At 49.3% G+C, this 27,117-nt stretch overlaps 2 protein-coding genes across 5 annotated transcripts in view; one reads left to right on the forward strand and one right to left on the reverse strand.

The window, feature by feature from the left end:
- DELE1 (DAP3 binding cell death enhancer 1) lies at positions 1-23,339 on the forward strand. Of its 3 annotated transcripts, none has more exons than XM_071814877.1 (12): positions 1-129; positions 256-367; positions 647-767; positions 1,100-1,231; positions 7,589-7,710; positions 9,476-9,569; positions 11,142-11,284; positions 12,021-12,179; positions 13,024-13,116; positions 16,524-16,680; positions 16,898-17,156; positions 20,043-23,339. In XM_071814877.1, exons 1-11 carry the CDS (start codon positions 29-31, stop codon positions 17,146-17,148), a joined length of 1,485 nt encoding a protein of 494 aa, XP_071670978.1. In that variant the 5' UTR covers positions 1-28; the 3' UTR covers positions 17,149-17,156; positions 20,043-23,339. The 3 variants fall into 3 exon arrangements, with proteins under 3 accessions (XP_071670978.1, XP_065705431.1, XP_065705432.1); XM_065849359.2 differs by having other exon boundaries at positions 20,788-23,339; XM_065849360.2 differs by having other exon boundaries at positions 7,589-7,644; positions 20,788-23,339.
- The window catches only part of PCDH12 (protocadherin 12), an 11,761-nt gene continuing 4,980 nt past the window's right edge, over positions 20,337-27,117 (reverse strand). The window contains exons 3-4 of one of the 2 annotated variants that reach the window (XM_065849358.2): positions 25,712-25,863; positions 20,337-21,164 (exon numbers count right to left, since the gene is read on the reverse strand). In XM_065849358.2, coding sequence (XP_065705430.1) covers positions 20,800-21,164; positions 25,712-25,863 — 517 coding nt within the window. In that variant the 3' untranslated portion in view covers positions 20,337-20,799. The remainder of the gene's footprint in view (positions 21,165-25,711; positions 25,864-27,117) is intronic. The other variant, XM_071814876.1, reaches the window with a different exon arrangement.

Raw genomic sequence — 27,117 nt, forward strand, 5'->3', positions numbered from 1 at the left:
GCGGCCTCTCTATGGTCCCGCGGGCGGGATGTGGCGGCAGCTGCTGGGCCGCGGGCTGGGCCGCTGCTGGGCGCCCCCCGCCCGGCCCGCCTGCGCCGCCGACCGCCCCGACGGGCCCGGCCCCGAGCGGTGAGTGCGGCCCGGGGCCCGACCGGCGGCGGGAGAGGGGTGTCCCCTGCCCGCGGGCTGCTGCGGGGGTCGGGGCCGCGGGCTCGGTTCTGGCCTCACGAGACTGGTGTTTTCTGGTTGTTTCAGAGCGGCCGGTTGCCGGGATGGGCGCCCTGGGGATGGCCGGGAGCCAGGAGAAAAGCAGCGGCCCCTGCCCGGCCTGGTGCCCCGCTACTGCGTCCTGGAGGCCGTCACCTGGGTGAGGAGCAGCGGTAGGACCGGGGGCCCATGGACTGGTGTTCCTGACTGGGTGTCCCTTTGCCGATGTCCCTTTGCTGGGTGTCCCTGCCCGGGTGTCCCTAGCCCAGAGCGATGTCACCAGGAGCCCTTGGGGGTGTGACAGGGGCTGGGGACAGGGAACACTGCCCGTGGTGGGAGCGCTCCCCGAAACAGAGCTGTGGCCAGGCTGCCGAACGGAAACGGGACACAAAGATGGAAATGAAGCCGTTTTGCTTGACTCGTGTCTGTTTATCTTCAGGGAGCACTCGGTGCGCTGCTTCTGCAGCTGGTCAGACAGGTCTCGTGGCTGAGATCGTTGCCGGACACCAGGAGGGAGCACAGGTCTCTCTGGCTTTCGTCGCTGCCCTCGCAGCAGCCAGGTTAGCGGCTCTGCCTTGTGAGGAGGGGCTGTGGGAGGGCCCGGCTGTCCGAGAGGGTTTCTGCCTTGTGGGATGTTAACTAAGCCATTGTGAGAAGCTGACAATCAGCTTTCAAGCCCTCTGTGGAAAGAGAGTGATGGCTGGTATCTGCCAGGGGAATTTCACTGTTTCTTAACGATTTGGTGCGGTCCCACATTGTACCCCGCATGCCCTTACCTTTGTTTTGTGTCCTAGACACTGCTCTCTGAACTTTCCTCCTGCTTTGCCTTGTGGCTGGAGCAGAGAAGGACGCTGCCCAGCTAACAGGAACTGTTTTGCACTCTGCATTTCAGTGGGGACTGAAGCCTCAACCAGCTGTCCCCGTGCGCAACCAGGGTCCCGCTTCCTGCAGAATGGAAGTGCAGAGGTCGTACCAGAGATTTCATCCTCGGAGCAAGGAGAGGGCCAGCGCTGGGCAGAACCAGGTACGTGTGTTGTGCTGTGGGGTAGGGTACTTGGGGCAGAAGTCTCTGAGCTTCTTCTGAGTCTCTGAGTTTCCCCAAAGCAGAACTGTGAGCCAAGAAGTGTCCAGCCATTTATTGACACTCAAGACGATGCGTTGGAGTGCAAAGACAGAACTTCGGAGAGGTGAATCAGTCCAGAGACAGGAGGAAAAAAGCTCCTGAAGGCAGGGAGGATCCTGCACTGTAACGGTGCAGATGGTGTCAGCTTCACCTGCCTTAGTGACCTGGTTACAGCATCCAGTTTCTGTTCTTTTACTGTGGACACATGTTTGCAGTCAGAAGGGTTTGGGTGAATAGTGCACCTTTGGTCTGGCAGAATTGTGTACCTGGTGTGGAACAAAAGGAATTCTTTTCTTCCTGGGAGATGAGGATGTATTTCCAAGCTGTAGATAAGACAGTGGAAGGAGGTATCAAAGATATTCTTATTAAAATGAGTTTTCTGAAAATAGGAAGATATACTTTAAAAAAATGAAGTCTCATCCAGTAAAGCGTGTCTTAACATGTTAAATTTAAAGTCATGTCAAGGAATATCAGATGAGGGCTACAATAGGGTGACTCACTAGATCTACAAACACTAATAATGGCTTTAGGAAAATTGTTAGAAGCAGGAAGGCTGGAGCAGGTAAAAAGTGGGACAACATATGATCAGGGTGTAAAAGAAGCTCATAAAAAAGCTGTCCCACAAATGCGGACTAGGTGCTGTAAGGTGTTGCAGAAAAGGTCAGGGGTGTTCCTCATTCTTTGCTTTCTTCCAAATTTTTGGTTTTCCTCTGTGCTGGTTTAAACTACTGCCCATCACTGCTTATCAAACCCATCGCCTGCCAGAGGTTGCCGTTCCCATCAGTTTCCAAGAGGAGCATTTTGTTTCCGTGTCTCCTAATTAGCTCCAGGAAAACAGCCAGGTTAATTTACCTAAACTGCCAATTAGACTGTTTAACCCATCTGCTTTTGCCTGGAGCATATTAAGAAGCACTGAAATACACTGCCTGGCTGGCAGATCACTGGACATGGACCTCTGGGAGAAGTGGTGGGGAACAAGAGGAGACAGTGATGCCTTCACTTGGCACAGCAGAACCTTCCGGAGTGAACGTGTGTGTGTCTGTGTCTGACAAACAGCTTCCTACTGAGAGTCAGTATGAAAGAGCTTTTAGGCAAAGTGAGAAATTGAACAGTGACAAGTCACTAAGGCCACATGTTCAGATGTTCTTCAGAAGCTATGAAGTGCCTGAGCTTCTAATGGTGTGTGTAATCCAGTGCTTAAATCTGCTGTAGGACCAGAAAAATGAACATCGGGGAATTGGACACTGGCTTTTAAAAAAGGGGGTTGTATGAGCCCCAGAACTGCAAAAAAGGTAATTCTAAGTTGACAGAAACTGTGTTATAGAGATGTTAAATACCTGGATGAGTGTGCTATATCAAAGAATCAAAGGGCTTGGAAGGATTTAGGAAGCCATTTCTCAGACCAGCTTGGTCCATTGCAGAGACTTAAGAGAGCTGTAAATCTATTAAGGGTTCTTTGGAGAAGTCAGCGGGCATGTGGAGCAAGATGACCTGGCTTTTAGACCCTGAAAATCTTTCAGCCAGGACCTCAAACAAAGCTATCTGGAGAAATAAAGCTGATGTTTAGGAAGATGGAGGGGCTATTCTTGGGCTAGTAATTCTTTAAAAGACAAGAAATAGTTTTCACAATGGCGAGTTGTTACTGCTGGATTCACCCAAGTCTTCTTGAAACCTGTTCTGTTCAGCACAGTCAGCAGTGATTTGGACAAAAGAGGTGACGAGTGAGGTGACAGAAGAAGGAAATAGTACAGAATTATTCAGGACAGTCAACTGTGAAAGTCACAGCAGAAGATTGCACAGGAACTAAAACCAGGGTAATCCCAAGGTAGGTTAAATTAGTATACACAGGGGAATGTAGCTGTAAATACACACACAGAATGAGGACTGTCAAATTAATCAGTATATTGCAGAGGGAACAGTTAAAGTCACAGTGGATATGTTTTTGATAAGGTTAAGTCAGTGCTCAGCAGCAGTGACACCAATTAAATGTTAATTAATGTAAAGGAAGGAACTGAGGACAAGACAGTATCGTAGGTTTGTGCAGTTCTGTGATGCAGCCACATCTTGAACACTGAAGGAAAAGATACTCTGCCTTAAAAACAGTAATAAAAATGGCGTAGGAAAAGATGACAAGGAGACAATTACATACAAATAGACACCGAAGAAGTGGCAGAGAGCGTGTTAGCGCTCTGTGAAATGAGAAGTGTTGAGGGAAGGTGAATAGGGACGATATTTTTCATAATGCACATATTAATAGACGGCACAGAGATGCTCTGGGAGTGAGTTTGAAAAATGGCAAAAGCCAGTGCATATTTGGCCAGGGCATAGGTAAATTGTGGAATTGGTTGCTACAGGCCAGAAGGATAAACGGGTTCCAAGAAGTGATTAGGTAAAATTACCCATTCAAATTAAACTTAATTGGTCCAGCCGAAGCCTCCTGCTCAGAAGATCACAGGACAGCTGATTGCTGGAAAGTTCTGCCAGGGAGAGCGTGACTTTATAATCCCTATTCCTTACACTTTCTGCCCAAACATCTACGACTGGCAGTTGTCAGAGATAATCTATGTCAGAAATAATTTGATTTTGCTCAATGCAGAAGTCCTCAGGTTACATTCTCACATTATGCAGTGCATCTGTTTTGCGGGAATTTATTGAGAAAAGTCAGGGTGAAGAGATTTGGTGATTTTTCACTGAAGAGTCGGAAAAAACGTGTAGTTTTGTAATGTGAGAAGTCCTGCGTATCTTTCCATGGGAAGTTATAAAGTGAAGCTGGCGATACCTTTCTCTCAGAGTGTGTTTTGCTTTCTACAGAAAAAGCTGCCTGGGGTTTGGGATGTTTTAATTTTCTGGTGTTTAGCTATGGAAAGAGAAGGAAGCTGGCTAAATCGGAGTGGGGTGAGAGCAGAAGGAAGGGAAGGCCAGACGCCTGGCAGATGATGCAGCGGAATCTGGTAGCAAAGTCTTGCCATTAGAGAACAGACCTCCAGAACTCAAAGCGGAGCAGAATGTACCTTCGCTTCTCCAGTTTGCTGTTGGCAAAGGACCTTCTGGAGTGAATTCCACGTCCTCGCCCGTACCTTCGGGGTTTCAGTTAATTTCCAGGCCGGGTTGTGCCGTTGGATATGTGCGGCGACAATCTGCTGTTTCTGTCAGCTGCTTCGTTACCCCAAGTGGCGAAGAGCTTTGCGATGGATCCAAACATCCCCGCTTTGCAGATGAGCCGTTCCAGCTTGAACGTAGCACAATATGAGAGAATCTATTACTTGTAGTGTGTTTAAAAAGAAAACTTGAGGAAATTCATCTAAAACTTACTATAAATAGCGTTCTGGATAGTACTATCAGCAAGTCTTCAGCTGCACGATTGCATCCTATTGTTTTTTTCATGCAATTCGTGCCTCAGTCAAAGCTTTTTTGCTGAAAGTTAAAGGCACATAGTGAAGGAGGAGGTGATTACAGCCAGTCTCAGTGTTATAGCAGCCGAATGCTGCCCTGGGGAGTTGTATTTTACCCCTGGCAGAACTGTAAAATTCGTTATTTCAATTCTGAGATTACAGACATTTCAAAGCACAATGAAACCAATTGGAAAGACTAAAATTTTCCATGAGGCAGAAATCCTGGAGTTTGTCCAGCTCGTGTTGTGAATTCATTCTTGTGAAGCGTTTGGATGTTTTGGGATGAGCAATCCAGACTGTCCATGAGAAGATTAGTAATTCCCCATTTGGAGCTGGCTTTCAGCAACATTTGATTAGACCAGGGGAAATATTAATTGTTTATTAGCCACTGAATATGTGAGCGTTGGGCATCCCGTACCCTGAAAGCTGCAAGACTGCCCGGAGAAAATGCTGCGCAGTCATAGTGCATCACAGCACGTGTTCAAAGAAGTAGAAATGAAGTTGCACAGAAAATTCCAGCTGCGGTGTTCCCAGCTTTCGTGTCCTTTGAACATACAACCTTAAGAATAATTTAGTGTGTTTCTACGTGTGCAATATAGCAATGAATTCATTCAAAGCCTGGCTTCTATGAAGTTCTGTCAAAGCTGGACCATTCTTTGGGAAATAATAAAACAGTCCGGGTGAACTTGTATTAATTAATGTCAAGTTGAAGGTTAATCTAAGCCGGTCTCATTCTGCTGAAGTGGGATGGGATTCTTTGCTGCCAGGGATGCTTTTATTTCTCTTTGTTGCTGAAGGAGCGTAAGCGTTGGGTTTAGCTTGTGTGCCTGGTATTGTGGGAGCTGCTCGGAAACAGACGACTCTTAAAGATCATGATATCCATGAAGGGTTTGACTTGAGCTCTGCCCAGCCTCAAAGGTGCCATCCAAGAGAATTCATTAATCTGGTCCTCGGGAGGCAGCGCTGGGTGTCGGGATCAATCAGTCCCTGTGTTTTCTTCCAAATAACCTGATTTCCAGTGGGAGAAGGGCATGAGGCTGTTCTGCAAGCTGCTAAAATTCAGAATGAGTTTCTGTTTCTTGGGGTAACGATTTGGCCAAATCACAGCGTGTTTTCTCAATAAACGATGAATCTCTGATTGAGGAGTAGTTGTCTATGCCAAATGTAAAGTTTCTTGAAAGCATGAGTGTGCTAATGTTGTTTAAACAAATAGTTGGGGGAATTTTTAATACAGATGATTTTTCTTCGTGAGATTCGCTGCTTTATGCATGGCAAAAAAAAAAAAACAAATTACATCATCAAGGAGATACCAGAATAAGAGAGTCTTATGGTGAGAAAAATCAGATAATTTTATGCCCCATCTGAAAACAAATGTAAAGCACAACTAATAAATTCACAGATTATATTACTTTTGATGGAATGATGAATAGAAATCTTGCTCGTTGGGTGAGTGGGGCTTGTTCAGATAAAAGACATTTTAATACAGCCGGAGGGGAATCGTTTGTGTGGGAATCATGATGCTGCAGTTGGAACAGAGGTTTCATGTGCACTGCAAGAAGAATCCTGCCTGTTGCACACTCGTTTCTGCCACGGTGCTGCCACAAGTGCTTGTGTAGCAACATCATGCCAGGAATCGAGGAATTTGGCCCCCAAAAGGACTCTTTTCACTTGTATTAGCTCCCTGCTCTAGTCACAAGCTTGTGAGGGGGCAGGGGATGGCACAGCTACCTCTTGTGTTGGCAGCACTGGTTTGAAATCACTCAGGCTTCAGGTATCCGGTGGAATCTGGCTGCTCATGGGATTTGGGCTGAAATATTAATTATTGGCCTCAGTCAGCCCTCGCCTGTCTGTCCCTTTGCTGGAGGTCACCGTCCTCTTAGAGCCGTGGGCGTAAATGCCGCGTAATCGCTTCCAGCCCAATTCTGTTAAGAGCAAGGTGGCTTAGCTTCTGCTGGAGATGTTTTAGGTGGATAATTCTGATTGGAACCAGTCAGATAGTGGGCGAGCACGTGGCGGTGCCGCCGTATCTAAGAGGGCAGCGATGAGCAAGTGGGTGCTCTGAGTTGATAACCGGAGCCTGCAGGCAATGCAGGCAGAGTAACACATCTGATCATCCCTTTGCAGCAACAGAACTGTGATCTGGGAAGAAATTGTGTGGAAAGGGAGTTAGGGACACAAGTACATCTCGGTGTGATGCCCTGGGCAGTGGGAATGGGAGCACAGTTCTGGTACAGGCAAACGAGGCAGTTGCGAATTTGAATAAGGAGACAATTTTACCTATCCTGTGACACTGGTAAGAGGGTCCACGATGTTGAAAACTCAGGAATGGTGGCAAAAAAGTCGTAAAATTTATCAGCTTGGGCAGAAAAGTACTTCAACTGAAAGACGTGAACAGCGCAGTCTGTTTAGAACCACAGAGAGGAATCAAGAGGGGTTGATTAGTCATATCGGGACTTTGAAAAGGAGAATGGGCTTTTTAGCAAGGAGGAAAAAAAAAAAGCCTGGGAGAGAAACCAGCTGTATTTTAATTTGAAATGCAGCTCAGAGGTTTAAAGCAGCAGTGACAAGTTGCTGGAACAAACTTTCAGAAGAATTGGGAGATTCTCTTTCCTTTTGGTGCCTTCAGATGGAGACTTGGAGCCCTTTCTGGAGTGGGCGTGTCAGCCAGGTGCAGGTTCCAGGCTGTTCTTGGGGCACTTGGTTGCTTTTGACACCAAGGTCAGATTGGTCGGTGTTCCTTGTGTTCTTAATGAGTGATCAGTCCTCTGGGAAAGAGCTGCGGAGTGGAGAAGATGGGTAGAGGAGGAAGAGATGAAGATCCAGCATTGCTTAACCCTGCTTTTTGTCTTCTTTTCTTTTGATGTAGGGGAGTTCCAAATCCCTGAGAGCTCCAGCCTGGGGCCGGTTCTCCGCAGCGCAAAGGTACGTTTTCGTTATTCACACCCTCCCGCTGCACCTGAGGCCTCTTCCCTGCAGCAGAACATCTCGGTAAGACCCCGAGCGTGGCCCCAGCGATCCCCTCGTGTGCGAGGCTCTTGTCTGCCCCGCGCAGCTGGAGGCCAGGAGAAGGAGAGATGTGATGTGCTGCTCTTGGCTTTAGCCAGAGGAGAGTTCCAGGAGCTACAGACTGGCATCCCTGTCCTATAAGGTGTCTGTGGAACGGGGGTGCTGGTGGAGAGAAAGGGAAAGGGAAAGGAGGGAAAGGAAAACTGAAAGGGAAAGAGAAAGGAGGGAAAGGAAAACTGAAAGGGAAAGGAAAGGGGAAAAGGAAAAAGGAAGGGAAGGGAAGGGAAGGGAAGGGAAGGGAAGGGAAGGGAAGGGAAGGGAAGGAAAGGAAAGGAAAGGAAAGGAAAGGAAAGGAAAGGAAAGGAAAGGAAAGGAAAGGAAAGGAAAGGAAAGGAAAGGAAAGGAAAGGAAAGGAAAGGAAAGGAAAGGAAAGGAAAGGAAAGGAAAGGAAAGGAAAGGAGAAAGAAGAAAGGAAAGGGGAAAGAAGAAAGGAAAGGGGAAAGAAGAAAGGAGAGAAAGGATAAGAGGAAAGAAAAAAACAAAGGAAAGGAAAGGGAAAAGGATCTATCCAGTAGCTCTGGCCTGTTCTTATGTATTTGCATTTTGATGCGATCTTTCACTAGGTGATTATGTGCTGTTGGTATTTTGGTTTTACCAGACAACCCATGACTGTAGAAGGTGGTATTGCTGCTCCTAAAGCTGCAAATCAGGACTGACTCTTGTCCGTTATAGGGAGGAAGACACTTTGGGCTTGAAGAGAGTTTGTCAGCTTGGGAGCCACAAGGCCATAAATTATACTGTTGTTATTGTGGTTAAACCTGCTAATTCTTTGCAATTCATAGTCTTAGTTGCAGAGAGTTCCCTATTTGAAAAATCAATCAGCTGAGCAATTCTTCAAGGACACTGTGACCAGAGTGGAGATAAATTCACTAAGAGAGTGGGGTCCTCTCTTTGACGTGGCCATGACCTCCCCCACTTTCTGCAGGGCCCATAGGAAGAGTCTGTGGCTTGTTTGTAGGTTTTGGGCAGGTCTCAGGAGGCTCTCGGCAGAGGATCAGTCCGTTTCTTGCCCGTCGTGGGCAGCTCTGGGTGCTGGCCGAACAGCAAAGCTGTTGGGTGACAAGGGACGCTTTTCCGGCATGCGTTCCCCGTGCAGTGTGCGCTGCTGCCGCTCGATGGCACTGCGTTTGTGCGCAATCTGGGAAGCTAAAGCTGCACGTCAGGCTAATCCTCCTCCCGCCTCCCAGAGCCGCGGTAAAGTGAAAAATACTGCTCATTACTGAGAAAAAGACATTTTCTCTGCTGTGCAGGATTTGATGAGGAGGGCGCAGTGTTCAGTAAGCTGATGGTGTGGGCTCAGCTTGAGTTGTGTACAGCGTATACAAATATGTCAGTGCACGTTTGGCAGAGGCTGTTTGCACTGTTGACATGATACACAAGGGTGAACAAGGGCTAACGTTACTTTTGAAGAGGGGATTTATCAGGGATTTGCTAAATTCTGAAAGATCCGATGATGTCCGAGAGGCTACACCAAGGTCCCTGGCCAGAGGGGAGGCGAGCAGTGTCCGTACAGCTTCTCAAACTAGATGCCTGTGTGGGACACACAGATTTTTTTGTGGATTACATCATGCTCCTGATAACTATAGTACAGCACGAGTGTGTCTCACTGCTCAGTTTCCAAGCAAGAATCTCTTATAGGGTTTGTGTGGTTTTGCTGTGTTAATAGTTTTCTTCTTTAACTCTGCAGGGTGACCCAGCTCAGCGAGGGCATTTAGAGGAAGCTGCTTTCCAGTTGCAGCAGATTTTCCGGATCGACATTTCCATTGCATTGAATATCCTCGGTAATGTGGACTTGGATTTGTTTCGTCCTTAAACCACACATTTCTCTTTTTGGAGGACCTCCAAATTGTTGCAGGTCTTGTGTGAAGGCAGAGATGGCGTGTGCCCAAACTGAAGCCTTCTTTCAGCGATTTCAACTGTGCTTTGAGAGATATATTGCCCTTTGTCCCATCCTGCCACCTGATTTATATCAGCATATTTAAATCTAGGCTTGGTTGAAGCTCACACTGTTGTCCTGACATCTGTACTTGGAAATTAAGCCATCTCTGTCTTTTTTGCAACACGGGCTGTCATATATCACAGTATCACAGTATCACAGTATCACAGTATGTTTGGGATTGGAAGGGACCTCAAAAGATCATCTAGTCCAATCCCCCTGCTGGAGCAGGAACGCCTAGGTGAGGTCGCACAGGAAGGTGTCCAGGCGGGCTTTGAATGTCTCCAGGGAAGGAGACTCCACAACCTCCCTGGGTAGCCTGTTCCAGTGCTCTGTTACCCTCACTGAGAAGAAGTTCTTTCTCAAATTTAAGTGGAACCTCTTGTGTTCCAGCTTGATCCCATTGCCCCTTGTCCTATCATTGTTTGCCACTGAGAAGAGCCTGACTCCATCCTCGTGGCACTCACCCTTTATATATTTATAAACATTAATAAGGTCACCCCTCAGTCTCCTCTTCTCCAAACTAAAGAGCCCCAGCTCCCTCAGCCTTTCTTCATAAGGGAGATGCTCCACTTCCACTCCCTTAATCATCTTTGTTGCCCTACGCTGGACCCTCTCCAGCAGTTCCCTGTCCTTCTTGAACTGAGGGGCCCAGAACTGGACACAATATTCCAGATGGGGTCTCACCAGGGCGGAGTAGAGGGGAAGGAGGACCTCTCTTGATCTACTGACCACCCCCCTTGTAATACACCCAAGGATGCCATTGGCCTTCCTGGCCACAAGGGCACAGTGCTGGCTCATGGTCATCCTGTTGTCCACCAGGAACCCCAGGTCCCTTTCCCCTACGCTGCTCTCTTAATAGGTCATTCCCCAACCTATACTGGAACTTGGGATTGTTCCTGCCCAGATGCAGGACTTTACACTTTCCCTTGTTAAATTCCATCAGGTTATCCCCCGCCCAACTCTCCAGCCTGTCCAGGTCCCGTTGGATGGCAGCACAGCCTTCTGGCGTGTCAGCATCCTTTTTCATTGTCTGAGATCTCAGCCTTCTTGGCAAGATGAAAGAGGAATTGCAGAATTGCAGCTCTGAGAAGAGCTGAAGAAAGATGCAACAATCTAAGAAAAGTCCCTGCCCAATATATACCGCTAGTTGCAGCACTAAAAGCAAGCTGCTTTGGCGCAAACCAAACGTTGTGTTAGCCCGTGAGCCGCCTTTGCGATGAGACTAGAAAAATTCCTAAAAGGCAGTGTTGCCATTTTTCCTGTGGCAATTTTGGTGCTGTGGAGTGAGGATTGGTGAGAGTGGAGCCCTCGGCGTGGGCCAAGGAAGGGCTGATAGCTCTGGGGAGGTTGCTGGATTTGAGGTTACATTCTGTCTGTTTTCTTTTCCCCTGTTTTTACATTGTGTTCTCCTCAGGGATTGAAAGCATGAGAGCAGGCCATTACAGGATAGGCTATACCTGCTTCAAACTGGCGGCAGATCGAGGCTACAGCAAAGCCCAGTTCAACGTGGGCCTGTGTTACGAGCATGGCAGAGGCACAGAAAAAGACCTGGAGAAGGTATCCACAGCTTGTAGGCTTGTGTATGAGTGGTACGAACCGGGAGAAGCGCCTTTTTTGGGTTGACAGGCGCTTTTCTCCTTTTGTGTGGGTGTAACGGTCTCTGACGTCTCATCAGAAAATGCTGGAAACAATATAAACTGCGGGTTTGCGGTGTCAGAGATCCCCTCAGAGCTGTGCTCCTGCAATCCCCTCGCTCGTAGCTTCTGAGGCCGTCTTGTAGGTCCACAGCTGTGCCACGAGCGCTCAGGAGCGTACCGAGGAGAAACCTGTCATGTTACCGTATTTTGAACACGCTGCACATCCTAGGGCTTCCGCACATCTCGAGCCGTCCAGTTTGGGTTTGCAGCCACAGCCTGCCACCTAGTGCGTGCTGGCCATGACCAGCGCCTTCTGCAGCCGGGGAGATCTGCAAAGGCGGCTCGCTTCGAGGAATTGTGTGGATCCCCGTTGGCACGGAGGAAGCTGTGGTATCGTTGGCCCAGTGCCACCCCCTTCAACACGAGGAGTTTTGACTCGAGGAGGCAGCGTGGTTGCAGGGCTCTCGCACGGTCGTGGTCACTGTCTCACTTAAACAATCCCGTGTTCTTCAGCGGGAGAGCTGCCGGGGGAAGCGCGTGCAGCTGATGATAGATCCAGACAGAGAGGTTAAGCTTGTCCTGGCCAGAGGGGAGTCATGTCACATTTGAGGGCGTGTATTTACATGAATCACACAAGCGTCTTTCTCTTTTTCCAGGCAGCTTTTTACTACTTGTGTGCGGCCAGCAGCTGTCACCCCATGGCGCAGTACCGCTACGCCAGGTGCCTCTTGTGCCACAGACCTGAAAATGAATGGGACAGGCATGAGAAGGCAGTGACTTTTCTGGAGCGAGCAGCAATGGCCGGGGTTACAGAGGTTAGTCCCTGCAGCGTGGCGGTTCATAGGAGGGGGCCAGCAGAGAGCCCTGTCTAAAGGATTTGAGCCACAAGACATCCTAGAAAGCAGCATCTGTGGGACTGAAAGCAGAGTTCTTCCAGTACATTTGTACTCCTGGCAGCGTGTGGGAGACAGTCCTGCCTGCATACAGGAGGCAACTTGGTACCCACGTGTCTTAGATTAGACACCGAGATTAGACCTTTGGCTTAGGAAAACTGACCTACAGTTGGAAACGTCATTCTGTGATTCATCTCCATTCTGAGAGCACAGGTCGCTGTGGTGGAGGAACTGCCATGAGGCGCTTGAAGTAAGAACAGAGCCTCATTTTGTATCTGTGATTTTCCGAGATGATTCATCCGCATAGATCTGCATGCCCTGCTCTCCTTTCCCACTCGTCAGGAGATGCATTTAGGCATTTGCCATCTTGCTGTGAGCACCAGTCGTTGTGGCAGCGACTGCTCCTCACATAGCACGCTGTTCCAGGCGGTGCATCTGGAACATGAACAGGAGCCGTTCTCTGGCTCTGAGTTCCACTGCATCGTTGGAAACAATATTCTGGGTCTTGTGATATTAGTATGGTGATGTTACTGCACATATAGTGGACTTCTAGAGATCAAATGTGATTTTTGTGTTTACCACATCAGACTGATTTTTCCTAAGACGGCCCCGCTTCTCTCAACAGGCTCTGCAGCAACCAGGGTACTTTGCACACCCATCTTGCCACAGCGAGCCCAGCATTTGAGCAACTTGTAAAATCAGTAAAAAATCAGAGTAATTAATGGGGAGAATCCTGGCTGATTTGTACCCTGTGCTTTTGTTGCAGGCACAGGCTTATCTCGGAGTGTTCTACATGAGGGGACTGCAACCTAAGGAAAAGAAAGGTCTGAAGTACCTGCTGCTGGCAGCGAAGAATGGCGTAAGCAATCCCTGTGCAAACTATGGCTGTGCTCAGTTTAGGATCAGTGCGGGTTACCAGTGGCAGATTTTGGGGCTTCTTGGAAATGGAAGTGAGTGTCGGGACTTGGCCGCGCTGTTTGTGGAGCCTTGGTGTGTTTTGGAGAGGAAACAGGCCCTGGGGCACAGACTCCGTGAAACAGGGATGCAGAAACAGCCCTGTTGGGCTGGAGTAGTTCTCAGAGCACTTGTATTTATCCAGTGTAATTTTACAGGCTTGCGTTATGGAGCATCTACACCCTCTTCAGTCAAACTCCTTCACTGCTGTGTCTATCTCGAATCTGTTCTTCACCATTTCTTGCTTTCTGTAGAGAGGATGAAAAGTCCATTTCTGTTTCTTTTCAGGGACCTTTAACGTACTTAAATACTTGAATCTCCACTCAGCCTTCCCCCATTTTTTGAGTTTATCCTCACACATCATATTGTCCACGTCCCCAGCGATTTTCTGGCCTGCTGTTCAACTCTCCCCAAGTGACCCAGACTTATTCTTTTAGAAGGGCAGTGCCGCAGTCGGGGCAGTCCTGCCCCTGAGCCCTTCCCAGCGCTCAGACGAGTAGCGGTGTGACATCCCATGTCTTGCAGCCAGGTTTCTGCATCCCACCGTTCTCTTTTTCTCCAGCACTGTTACATTGTTCTGTCGTTTTCAGCTTGTTCTGCATTGTAATAGCTATGGGTTTTTTTATGAAAAATGTGTTCATTTTAACTTCAGTTCCTACAGCTTTTGTATAATGGAAAATAATGAATAGCTATTCCCTTTTCTTCTGGCTCATACTTCGTATCCTGTCACCCTTTAGTATGTTCTCTGAGTCATTTCTTTTGCAGCCTGCAGAACACTGGTTTAGTTTGTCTCTCCCTGTAGTTAAGCTGCTCCATTTTGCTTGTCAGTGCTCTCTATTTTTCTGATTCTCCTTTGCCTATTTTAAGATGCTTACGCTAAAACTGGACTAAGGATAGAGGCAAGCCAGGCATGTGACACAAGGAGATCCTCTGCTTTGTTCTGTATTCCCTTCTAATAATTCCTAATATTGCTTGCCCTTTTGCCTGCCACCGAGCAGTGACTTGATGGTTTCAGGAAACTGTCCCAGTGACTCACGGATTTCTTTCTACAAGCACTACTTTGCAGTTGTCAACACTAAGTTTCCTCTGTTACTGTGTTGCCCACTCTTAGTCTTGTGAGATCTTCTCTAATGAATTCTTTACAGTAAGTTTGATCACTCCAAATGACATTACGTCACTTGCAGACTTTGCCTCTCCAGTTTTCACCCACTTCTACGAATGCAGCCACTGTCAGATCACTGGTGGGACTAGACCTGAGGAGCCACAGCAGCTCAGACATCGGGATACAGTATTTCATTCGAAATCTGCTGAAGATCCCTCACAGCTGCATCATCGACTCCTTTCTTCCAGCCTGATGTCAGATGCGTATGCTACACAATAGAACAAAGAATTATCTCATTAAATACATGATTGTCATTTGCTGAATGCCTAGTAAGTGCTTAACAACCGAAAACCCTGCAGGTAACTGCAGTTCCCAGGGGTACCGCACAGTAGATCAGTGTTTGGCATGTTTTGGTCACAGCCAGGACAGTTCTCAGAACCCAGTTGTCTTGCCCCATCTCTGCTGCCTCGGTGTCAGGCTTGTGTGTCACCTTCCTGGGATGTCACCCCAGGAATGCAGCTGGGAGAAGGGTCCATGGGCCTGTTCTTTCCCCATTGCCTTGGAGTAAAGTTTATGCTTAGTCGGTTAAAAGAATACTGGATGTGGGTGAAGCAAGGACGGCACCATTTAGCTACAACTCCAACAAAAAGGAAGCAGGCACAAAAAGTCACGGGTTCAGTGTTCCAGGGCATCGCGCTGTGCTTGTGCCAAGGAGGGAGCTCTGACGAGTGTTCTTCCAAATACCACGCTCGAGAGAACTGCGTTTTACTTTGGTTGCTACTTCTTATCCTCCCTTATTTTCTGTGTGCAACGGTGGAATATAAAAACCATATTAGAGAGTGTTGTTGGAAAACTGGGTCTGACCTTCAGATGTCAAAGCCTGTTGCAGTCACTTATGCCGTGCTAATTTGGGGCTCTCTGCTCCTTGTGGTCTTGTCTCTGAGGTGTTCATCGTGTAAGGGACGGCTGGTGGAATACTTCATACTTGCTTAACCCTGTCTCTTGTCACATCTGAAGTGCCAATCCTTCAACGTGTTTATCTTGTCTCTGAAGAAGTTTATCGCTGTCATAAACTGAGACTTGCAACATTTTACAAAGCACCCACTCATTGAGTTCCTCGCTCTACCAGCTACATCCCAGACAGCAATGCTTGCAATATGTTCTTTTCTCATGGCTTTATTAAAACTTACTTCCTTTTTTTCCTCTTATTTTTTCTCTTTTTTATTTATTTTGCAAAGCCTTGTGTAGATCATGTTTCTGGCAGTCATACTCCTCAAGTTATATTGCTGGCTTTTTGGTTGGAGAAGGTCTATGTGACCCCTAACCCCTGCCATCTTTCCAATGCCTTCTGGACCATCACCTTGGTTCCTGCTGTCTGTGACCCCCCTTGCCTCCCATTGCGTGTCAAAGGTAACAGGTAAACATATCACAGGTCCGGATTTGGCTTCACTGTGGCCCTTAGGGACGTGGTTTAGTGCTAGATTTAGGTTATAGTTTGACTCAATGATCTTAAGGGTCTCTTCCAACCACAGTGATTCTATGATTCACTGACCCATGTGCAGTGACATCCTCAACTCTCTAGTTCATTCTCAGCACTTGAGTTACGTCTGAGGAGTTCAGGTGCTTTTTCTGACGCACCTATTTGCTTGTTGACTTCATTTCCGCTGCTTGAAATTTCTTCTGGAATATAATCAGGTGGGGCTGAGTGAGACAGTGCTGCGCTGTTGTTTTTGTTGTTTTGGCAGCCTGATGCTGCCAAGGGGAATCCTCCAGCCCTTGGCAGCAAGTACCTCTGGCATTTGCTGTTTGGACAAGATTTCTGTGTGATAGGGCACCCAGAGGGTGTGATCAGGATGTGGGTGCAGTCAGGGCTGCCAAGCTCCTCTTTGCTCTGACCCCTGAGACAATCTGCAGTTCCTTTGTTCCCGTGACGCAGACGGGAAATCAGTGAATTGGAAAGGGGTAGGGAGGAGCAGAGTCAGAGACAGCCAGTGAGAAATTCTGCTTCACTATGTGCTCAGAGCAAGGACTAAGTTACTGAAGATATGGCCTGGGGGACTAAAGATAGAGGAGTAAACTTTGAAGAAAGTGACCAAAGATAGAGCAGTAAACTGTATAAAGAAGGTGTTAGAGACTCTGTGTTCTCCTTTCCTGTGCTGTTGTCACTTCTCCATCGCGCGAGGCTGATTGCCGTGCTTTCTCCTGGCTAGGATGCCCAAAGCAGGTACCACGTGGGCGTTTGCTATGAAAAGGGCCTCGGAGTGCAGCAGAACCTGGCAGAAGCGATGAAACACTACCGGCAGTCAGCTGCTGCGGGGAACAGGGACGCCCGGGAGAGGCTGCGGGTGTTGGAAGAGGAGGTGGAAGGTACTGCAGGCAGCGGGGTTGAGGGTTCGTGGGATTGCATCATGTTTTGACCCCATAAAAGGAGGGCTGTGGCAAAAAGGAGTCATCTTTACTGAACAGAAAGGAACACTTTTCAGTGCTTAGCACTTTTTACCGACTATTTCCAGTCAAGCTGAAGCAGAGAAGCCGTCCCCATAGTATGATGTGTCATTAATACCTTGTTTTAATGTACTTTCAGATGCACAAACAAAACATCGATTCCCTCCTGGAATAAGAGCATCTTCCTCCAGCCCCTGTTTCTGGGGTGTTGAGCCTGCAGACCTCACTGGCAGGCAGCCTGGGCAGCCTGCCCTCACCCTGCCGCACTCGTGGAGCGCAGACGGGCTGCACATGCTGCGGCTCAGCGGCGCGGGATGGAGCGGTGGCCTGGGACACAGGGCAGTGACGCTGGAGCTGCAGCACTCGGAGCTGCACCTCTGCTGCTCTTAGAGCAGTGGGTGAGTGAAAGGGCAAGCAGAGGGGAAGGCAGCTCTTCTGTGTGGGGCTGGAGAGAGACTGGCAGTGAGGGGAAAGAGAAAGCTTTCTGTTAATAGAACAGGAGCCGATTTTAAATACCAGGGTTTTGAGAATAAACTTTGTAATATCTCCTATGCCAACGTGTTGTCTGGCCCTCGACTTTCTGATACAAGGATGTTTCTTATCATAGAATCACAGAATAGTTTGGGTTGAAGGGCCCTTTCCAGCTCCCCCAGTGCCACCCCTGCCATGAGCAGGGACATCTTCACCAGCTCAGGTTGCTCAGAGCCCCGTCCAGCCTGGCCTGGGATGTCTCCAGGGATGGTTCATCCACCACCTCTCTGGACAACCTGGGCCAGGCTCTCACCACCCTCAGGGCCAACAATTTCTTCCTCATGTCCAGCCTGAATCTCCCTCCTTTAGTTTAAAACCATCACCCCTTGTCCTGTCGCAACAGATCCTGCTCAAAAGTCCGTCCCCATCTTTCTTATCAGCCCCTTGTAGGTCCAGAAAGGCTGCACTAAGGTCTCCCTGGAGCCTTCTCTTCTCCAGCTGAACACCCCAGCTCTCTCAGCCTGTCCTCCCAGCAGAGCTGTTCCAGCCTCGGATCATTCCTGTGGCTCGTCTGGCCCCTCTCCAGCAGGTCCATGTCTGTCCTGAGGGCTCCACTGTCTCAGGGGTTGGAGCAAAGAGGACCTGGGCAGCCTTGACTGCACCCACGTCCTGATCACACCCTGTGGGTGCCCTGCTACAGGCCATGCCACTGCATTTCTATATAAAGCTACATATAGACTCCACCATGCCATGGTGATGTGATTTGGGGCTGTAATTCCGGTAGCCCTGCACATTTTGCAGGTGGTTCCCCAGCGAGGTTTACAAGCCACAAACCCTATGGTGATGATGGCAGCTAATAGTGATGGGCCTGGTCTGCACCCTGTGAGGCCGTTTGACCTCGCTTCAAGGCTAGCTGTTCTCGCCATGGCACTGCAACTGGTGCCATCTGTGCTCGTCTCTACATTGCCATGGTGGCACTTTAACCTGCTTCCAAACCTGTGCAAGCGAGAGAGTGAATTCTGATTCTTAGGGCCCAGGTTTTTGTGGGATATGGCTTATGGATCCACCTGCATCTGTTGAGAGTAAGGTCTGTCCTCAGTTGTCAGTGTCCTGCAGTCCCCTGTTATTATTCCTCCAGCTCTGACAGTGAGCTTCTCCCATGGGAGCACCCCTTTGAGTCACGATCAGCAAGGTTTGCTTCAAAATGTATGTTGTGCGTGTTTGCTGAGCACGCCAGCTCATTTTCACTCAAGTGGATAAGGGATGCTCCCAGCGGGCAGGCAGCAGCAAGCAGCTGGGATGATAATTTCTTCCACTGGGGCAGCTGAAGCCGGAAAAAGACATTTGTCCACACCAGTTTAAACTGGTTCAAGGGCATCTGTACAAACTGTCGAGCTTCCTGTAGCTGCGGTGCTTTGTGTAGATTGGGCTCTGAAAAACAAAGGCAAGGGCCCCATCCTGAATGCGCCGTGGTCTCCATTCAGCAAGGGAGGGGCACAGCCAGAGCTCAGCACATCTGATATTGTTCTTCTAGTCTGGTCCCTCTTTCTGCTCAGACCAGACTTTCTTAGACCATTTCCTTTATCAAGCAGGATACAATTAGCAGGAAATTCCTCGGGTGGATTTCCTACGCTGTGATAGTCCACAGCACGCTTACACATTGGTCAGAACAGGACGGGGGAAAGGGCTGAGGGGGTTGAAAGCAGTTTACAGAATCAGGAAGCTGAACTAAGAGAGGAATTTGTCTCCTTTTTCATCTTATTATAATGTGTTTTTGTGTAGAGGTTGTCCTTCGACAGACGCATCAAAGCAGGTTTCCAGAGGAAGGTGTGAGGTTGTGCCGTGTGTTTGCCCTCTGTGTGCGTTCCCAAGACGCAGAGGAATTCCATAGGGCTGCATCTCCTCCCTCATGGTTTGCACAGCTGCATCACAGTGAGAATTTTGCTCATGGACGTTGTTTTGGTGCAAGAGCCCGTTTTGTTTGTGAAGCAAAACAGCCAGACATTTCTATTAGCAGCGCAGCAGTGTGAGCAGGCTGGGGCAAACCCATCCATGTCACTTATTACCAGTCATGGGGTCACCTGTAAAGCATTTTGAAGACTCCAAATACAACAGTGGATATTTCTGATATTAAAGAGTCTACCTGGGGAAATCTTACTCTTGCTTTTGCTGTTTGATACCAAAAGCAGCACGAAGGAATAACTTTCTCAATTTACTCTGTGTTAAATTATCTGTGTGATTATCTGGCACTATGGCTCATGTGTGTACACTGAAAGCAGGGCAACGTCACCTCTGGGTGCATGGAAAAGGAATGCAGGTCAAATACCCTTGAGATGCTCCAGGATCACAGCTGCTGGGTCCTACTGCGCGTTTTTTTTCAACCTAGTAGTAAAGATGAAAGGCAAAAGTACTGCTCTCATCTGCACAGCCGCTTTGCCAGCATGCCCCACATTTGTTCTGCTGTTTGTGTCGCAGTGAGGAGGCACAAACTAAGGTACAGAAGGGACCCTGTGTGTGTGCAATCCAGGAGCACTTACCTGCGCCCCTGCACCGCTCTGTGAGCCTCCAAATGCACCCCGGGTGCTTGTGCAGCTGGTTCCTTCTGTTCTCTGTGAGCGCAAATCCCCGCGGTTTACAGCACCCTGTGCTTCTGCCTCTCGCTAATATCTGTGTCTTCGTCTTCCTACACGTACTATTATCCTAAAATTGTCTTATAGCTCACGTACATACAGCTCAATGTGAAAACCCACAATATGGTCGAAGCTTGTGAGTGAATATTTCAAAACAGCGTTTTCACGCTTCCCTTTTCCCAGGTTACCTTTGGCAGACTCCAGCCATCTGCTGCCTGCGTCTGGGCAAGGACTGGGCTCCGGAATCCAACGGCCTCCACGGAGCGCCTGGAGAGGGAACCGTGGGCACCTCATGCAGCCGGAGCAGAGATGCCGGAGCAGAAGTGCTGATTTTAGGGCGTTTTACAAAACGCTAAGTTCACAGCGGTAGAACCGCAACAGCTGAAAGGATCAGAGGGAGACAACAGATCTCCCTTTCTGAGCTGCCGTTTTAGGCTTTCTGCAGTTCACCTACAGTGCACCTTGTTCCAGAGATGGTAGTGTTAGAAAAAAAACAATTTTATTTAAATAAGAACTGAGATCCTGGAGCCAAACTCTGCAGCATCTTGCAAAGTCCATGACTGCAGTATTTTATCGTTCGTGTTGCACAGTCTACAATCACATGGCTGTAGCTGTGTTGTGGTTAATCTAACAACCCCCCTAAGTCGTCCTGCCCTGGGTGGAAAGGACCCTCCTGCTGTTATGTGACATGATGGTGAAGTGAAAGGTGAGGGTGAAAGAGGAGGAAAGCTGGGATGGCAGGACCAGGCAGGGAGAAGAGAGCTAAACAAGGTGAAATCAGTTGTGGAGAAATTTGATGGGGTGAGGCAAAGGAGGAAATACACCTGTCGCGATCAGTTGAGATGTGGGTGATACAGTGACCCCGCTAAAGCGCACGTGTGCACCCCGAACGCTGGAAAACGCTCTGACTCTTCTCTCCTTCTCACAGCCACCAAGCTGCCTACAGAACAGGAGCACTGTCGTCCAGCCTGAGGCTCTTCCCATGTGCCGACAGCTGCCGCAGAAGCCCCGAGCTTGTTTCGTTGTGGACTTGGACCTTCTGGGACAGAATCATTTCAAAGAGGGTACTCATTTCTGAAAGGAAGGTGCTGGCCAGCCTCGTCCCGGCGGCGTTCGAGTCAGCCCCGGCGCCTTTGCCGAAGGTCTCGAAGGTGCGCGGTTTCTCCTGCCTCGCGACGTCCTCGTCCTGTGGCGAGCACGGCGAGTCGGGGCAGAAGACGTTGTCCTTGTAGCTGCCGGCGAGCGGCAGGGAGAGCCGAGCCACCCAGGCCGGGTCTGCGGCCGTCAGCCTCTTGAGGGCCAGCTCTGGAGGAGAGAAACAACAGCTGGTGAGACACGGAGCAGAGGAGAGCACGGGGAAGAAGAGAAAAACAAATGTTAAAGGGGAAAAAACACGAGGAGACTTCCTGAAATCAGCTGTGAGAGGGCTAATTGTTAGCAGGTCTAGGGATAAGCCACCAGCAGCTTAAAAACCAAAGTAGAACTGGTTCAAAACCCCTGTGTTTTTTGTTTTCTTTTGGAGTTTCTTTGTTGCTTTCTTTTGGTTTGGTTTTTTTAATATAATAACCATTAGGATCACTTTGCTGTTTCATTTCTCGCAGCGTCAAGTGGCACTTCACTAAAGTGTTAGCAAAGCCAGAGAAAGTGAGGGTTTGGGACTGGCCAAAGGGGGGAGGACAATGGAAAGCGTTCGGGGGGGAAGTATCAGAGGGAAAAAAGGTCATTAGTGGACTTCCCTTCAGGGCCACTCTGGGGTGGGAATTTGCTGCTAAGCAGGAATATTGAGACCAAAAAATAATGGGTTATTGTGAAAACAATAATAACAGCAGTAGAATGAAATTCTGCATTATAAAATGCACAGCTGGGTGGTTGAAGTCTAGTAACGAAAAATTGAGCTATAAAGTAGTTGTTCGTCAATTGGGAGCAGCTGAGGAGCAGCAGGAGCCTGGTGTGGGTGTTGGCTGCTGGCTCGTTAATGTACCAATAATGTGATTCTGCCCCAAAATGAGCAAATGAAATCACGCAATGTGTTGGTCAAGGTATTCCCTGGTGGCGTGAAGACATATCCATGGTGTTGTTACTAGGTCGGGCGAGACCTGATTAGGAGTGTTACATCCAAATCTGATTATCCACCCCTAGGAAAGAGGATCTGTAATGACAGAATTGCAGAGAAACATGTTGAGATGAAAACGGGTGAGTCCAGGCTTATGTGCTGGAGACCCCAAGAGGCAAGGCTTGCTTAGCCTAAGGAAACCAGTCCTAACTGGGGATCTGACTGCAACCTGTCATTATTTTGATGAGATAAGCACCGACAAAGGAAATATTCATGCTTAAAATAGTGCTGGCAAAAGAAGAAGTGATTAAAACTGTGAATAAACACGCTGGAAATGAAAGGAAGGACCCCATAGCAGGGTGAGCCTGGAATAGCGGCAGGGAAGGAAATGGGGGTGCTTGTTTTTAAGGTAGAGCTTTGCCGTTGGTAAACAAGCCTCCGTGATGTGTCGCACGGGCGCTGCTGTGTCATTGTCACAGCGGAGCCAAGACCCGCAGGGAGGCTGGAGGCCACCGCCAGCTTTGGGAAACACCTTGAGCCGGAGAGCAACAAACAAATAACTGGTGTCTGGACATGAAATGCCAAATATCGCAGCAGTCCCAAGCAGACAGCAAGAGCTGGGGTCGTTTTAATAATTATGTGGCTCTGACTTATAAAGTGACCTCCGAAAGGATGGTCCCCACACTTGTGCTGCATCCAGAGGGTAATCATAGAATCCTTTTGGTTGGAAAAGACCCTTAAGCTCATCGAGTCCAAACATAACCTAACTCTAGCACTAACCCATGTCCCTAAGGACCTCATCTAAATGCCTTTTAAACCCCTCCAGGGATGGGATAACCAGTGCCCTGCCACAGCCTGGGACACGGGGTCCTCGGTCAGTGCCTGGTCAATCACCAAGACAGGTCTCCTTCCTCAGCCAACTAAGAGTTTAGTCCTTTTTCTCTGAAAACCAATCCTGTCTCGAGGTGGGTAGGGTGAGGGTGAGGGCTGGGATTCAAAACCTGGTCAGGAGAGAAAGGCAGATCGAGCAGTTTGATTTCGTTTTGGCTGAAGACACAAAGTCGTTTGTGTTGCTTGACTTTCAGAATTTCTTTCTGCGATCTCAGTATTTTCTTTCAGTCACAGTGACTGTTCTTAAGAGGTCTACCAAGCCTGCTGAAATCCCACATTTGTGCCCTAAAACATCCACAGTTCTCTCTTCCTCAGTCTGCAAGAAGCTGCTGCCCCGCTGCCTTCCCTGAGTATCTGATGCTGCAGCTCTGGAGCAGCGCACAGCAGTCTGTGCCGAGACTGTAGGCTGCTGGTCCTGTGACCATCAAACCTTGTAATTAGCTATGTTTAATTTGACCAATAACTCTTTACTGCCTTACTTCAATGGCGTTTGGGGCCTTTTTTGTTTTTATAATGAATAAAGTTATATCTCTCCACTGCTGCTGCGTGTCGCTGGTGGGGTACAGGTGTTAATGGACAGTGCTGAGCGCTGGGAGTTCGGCCTGCGGCTCGACGCTCAACGCAAACAGCCCGAGAGCTGCCTGGGATGCATCAATCGCGCCGTCTCCCCCGCTGCGAATAGCTCAAAGACCCAGCCAGCTGTTGTGATGCTCCTCGGCACAAGCGGCGCTTCCTTCCTCCCCCTCGCAGGATGCAAGTCCACGGCTCTGTTTGTGTTTGGAGAGGAGGAAGGAGCCCGGCAGCTCCGGTGTCTGCGCTCCATTGCTTTTTTGGGAAGGTCTGGGCTCATGGTTAAGACTGTTTTTCACCACAAGGCAGCCTCTTTTGTCATGTCCAGCGCTACCGCATGGGCAGAGAGCCACACCAGCATCGCCACTGGTGTTCGCTCTGAAATGCTGGACAAAAGGGTTGGTTGGTTGGTTGGTTTTTCCTCTCAAATCCAAGCAGCGTGGGAGATGGCACTTCATGGCTATGCCCGACCATAACACGGGTTCTCTAGGATGCTCCCTGGATCCAAGACAGATCTGAGCAAGTCCACCAGCCCCTTTACTGGAACCAGTGCACCCATGGGATGGAGCTGGGCAGCCTCATCCCACCCTGCTCGTAGCTGCAGGGCTTTAAATCCATGGAATCCTGCAGCTCTCCTTTCACCCAGCCTTCCCTTCATTTGCTAGAATAAAAGGGCAGGGAGGCAAATGGAGAGAAGCAGCTTGGTTCTCTAAGAGACAGCACAGAAAAATGCCCGATCCTGGAATTAAAACGACCAACAGCAGCAAGCCTCAATGAGCTCCTCTCGCCGCGGAGGAGCGCAGGGGCTCCACAATGAAATTTCTGCTGCAGGACATGAGTCAGCCCAACTCTTTCAAATTGAAATGCCAGTAGAGGAGATTATTTAGAACGAATCAATAAAAGGAACATGTAGAAAATGTCAGGCCCAGATGGTATTCACCCCAGAGTGCTAGAGGAACTCAGATATGAAATTGCTTGGTTTATTAACTGCTGTTCATTAACTACTGCTTCAAATGAATGTGGTGTCAGAGGAAGGGAAGGTAGAAAGTGTGACATGAGTTTTCAAGTGTGTGAAGGTGAATCCAGTGCAGACCCATAGAAATCATTACATGCAAGACTCAGCAGATCACCGAGTCCCTGCTATTCGAACATGAGCTGATGTGACATTTGCAAGGTGAGGAATTGAGTTTTGCAAATTTGTTGATGTCTTTGGAAGAGGAAGGCGGAGGGTCCTGGGTGACAGGGGACATCTGAGCTTGCGGAAGAGCCCCAGCCAGGCACACAGGGGACTTGAGCTGTCCCTGAATTAACAGTCAGGTTCTGTCAGGGACCAATATGTGTTAAGAACTGGGAAGCAAGGGTAGGAATAAATAATCTTCCCTGCAAAGGGAGGTCATTTGTGGAGTCCCAGAGCATCCGTTCACCATAGTGATAAATGATGTGGAGAAATGGCTGCGGTTGGTGTTGACTCCACTAAAACACACAACATAAAGGCAGAAAGTTGCTGAAGGACCTGATAATACTGAGGGGCATGAGCGAAATGTAGCCATGGATTTCTGTGTCACCAGCTGTTGGATAATTGTCATGGGGAAGGACACGTCGCATATTGATGACCCTCCCACCATGCAGAGGAGGGGTTTGGGAGTCACCATGAATAGTTTGGTAACATAGAGCTTGGGCAGGACAGGAATGAAGAACAAACCAAACACTGCCTTATACCACCAGTGCCGATGTATCCCAAACACCATGCACCGTTCTGGTCAGCACATCCCAATAAAGATAAAATTAGTAACAGGGTGGTCAGAGGAGATGAGGCTGAACTAGTTCACCCTGGTGGGAAATAGGAGACTGATGGGGCTCAAAGTGTGTGTAACATCTTGAGAGACTCAACAAGGACAATCCTTGCCTTTCTCACTCTGCATGGAGCAGGACACCATGAAACAAAGGGGCTGGGGTCAGCCTGGGAAGCAGTTCACATGGTGCGCGGTTAAACTGGACCTCACCTCTACGCAACAACACAGGTCAACCTCACAAATCAGCTCAACAGCAGCAGGTATACCCATGGGAAAGATCTACCAAGAGTGATTAAACACATGAAACAAAGCCAACATCAAGCTCAGCAAGTCCCTTTGCTGTAAACTGCCTGGTTCCAAAAGCACAAGAAGGTCCACCCATGCTGCCCCAAGCATCTGCCACTCTCAGAGCCACCCTAGGACATGAGATGTCCCCTGGCTTGCCACAGGCCAGCCAGTTTTATCTTCTGAAAATGAGATTAGTGTGTTATCCGAGGAGATCTCACTGCTGGAACCTCCCACCAGCCCCGGCGAGGCCAACTCACCTGCCTGCGGCTCCAGGAGGGTCTCCAGCTCCTCTCCCACCAGCTGCTGCACAGACAGCTCGAACGCACTCTCCGAGTCGCGGTCCTCGGCCTCGCTCTCCCCGTGCCCGCTGTCCTTCGTGCTCAGGCAGTCGGCGTCCAGCCCCGCGGCCCTGCCAGGGCCAGAGCACCCGCGTCACACGTCAGCCCTCAGCACCCTGCCCCGGCCGTTGCTGTGAAGGTGGTTGTCTTCATCCCCCAAAAAATGACCCGGAGATGGGGTATGAGCTTCCTCCCAGCACCAAAGGCGTAATTATTTTAGTCCTCATCAATTAATGAGTTTATGGGGTTTTTAAAAAACACAAGAACAAAAGGGCTGGGATCAGGAGTGCCATGGACCCTCTGAGGACCGGGCCTGGCCGGGTGCTGGGCTGCACATGGGGCTGCTCCGGATTTCTTGCCCTAGGGGGTTTTTTATCCTTCTGCAGGGAGTTCCTGAGCAAACAGGGAGCTGCTGGCTCTTCTTTGTGAATTCTGAGGAGCTGCCCATGTGCAGAACCAGGCCAGAAGCATCACAACCCAGAGCAGCTCTCCCTCCCTCTCCATCCTCTGCAGATGGAGATGATGAGGAGGAAAGTGGAGAAAGGTGTGTCTGCCCATGGCCTGGGTAGCTGCGGACCAGGGGGGACCATGGTGAGGTGGTGATGAAGCCCTGGCATCCTCAGGAGAGTTCACCCAGAGATGTCAACAGCATAATGTAGTGGGAACACCATAAAGTTTGTGGGAACATATTCAGCATGCAGCTGGGATGTGTCAGTCCTTCACGGAATCACAGAATCCCAGAATGTCAGGGGTTGAAGGGCCCTGGAAAGCTCATCCAGTGCAATCCCCCCATGGAGCAGGAACACCCAGCTGAGGTTCCACAGGAAGGGGTCCAGGCGGGTTTGAATGTCTGCAGAGAAGGAGACTCCACAACCTCCCTGGGCAGCCTGGGCCAGGCTCTGACACCCTCACCGGGAACAAGTTTCTTCTCAAATTTAAGTGGAACCTCCTGTGTCCCAGTTTGAACCCATTGCCCCTTGTCCTGTCACTGGTTGTCACCCAGAAGAGCCTGGCTCCATCCTCCTGACACTGCCCCTTTCCATATTGATCCCCAGGAATGAGTCCCCCCTCAGTCTCCTCTTCTCCAGCTCCAGAGCCCCAGCTCCCTCAGCCTTTCCTCACACGGGAGATGCTCCACTCCCTTCAGCATCTTGGTGGCTGCGCTGGACTCTCTGCAGCAGTTCCCTGTCCTTCTGGAGCTGAGGGGCCACAACTGGACACAATATTCCAGGTGTGGTCTCCCCAGGGCAGAGCAGAGGGGCAGGAGAACCTCTCTGACCTACTGACCACCCCCTTCTAACCCACCCCAGGTACCATTGGCTTCC

The sequence above is a fragment of the Patagioenas fasciata genome, chromosome 14 (assembly GCF_037038585.1).
Source record: "Patagioenas fasciata isolate bPatFas1 chromosome 14, bPatFas1.hap1, whole genome shotgun sequence".
Taxonomy (NCBI): Eukaryota; Metazoa; Chordata; class Aves; order Columbiformes; family Columbidae; genus Patagioenas; species Patagioenas fasciata.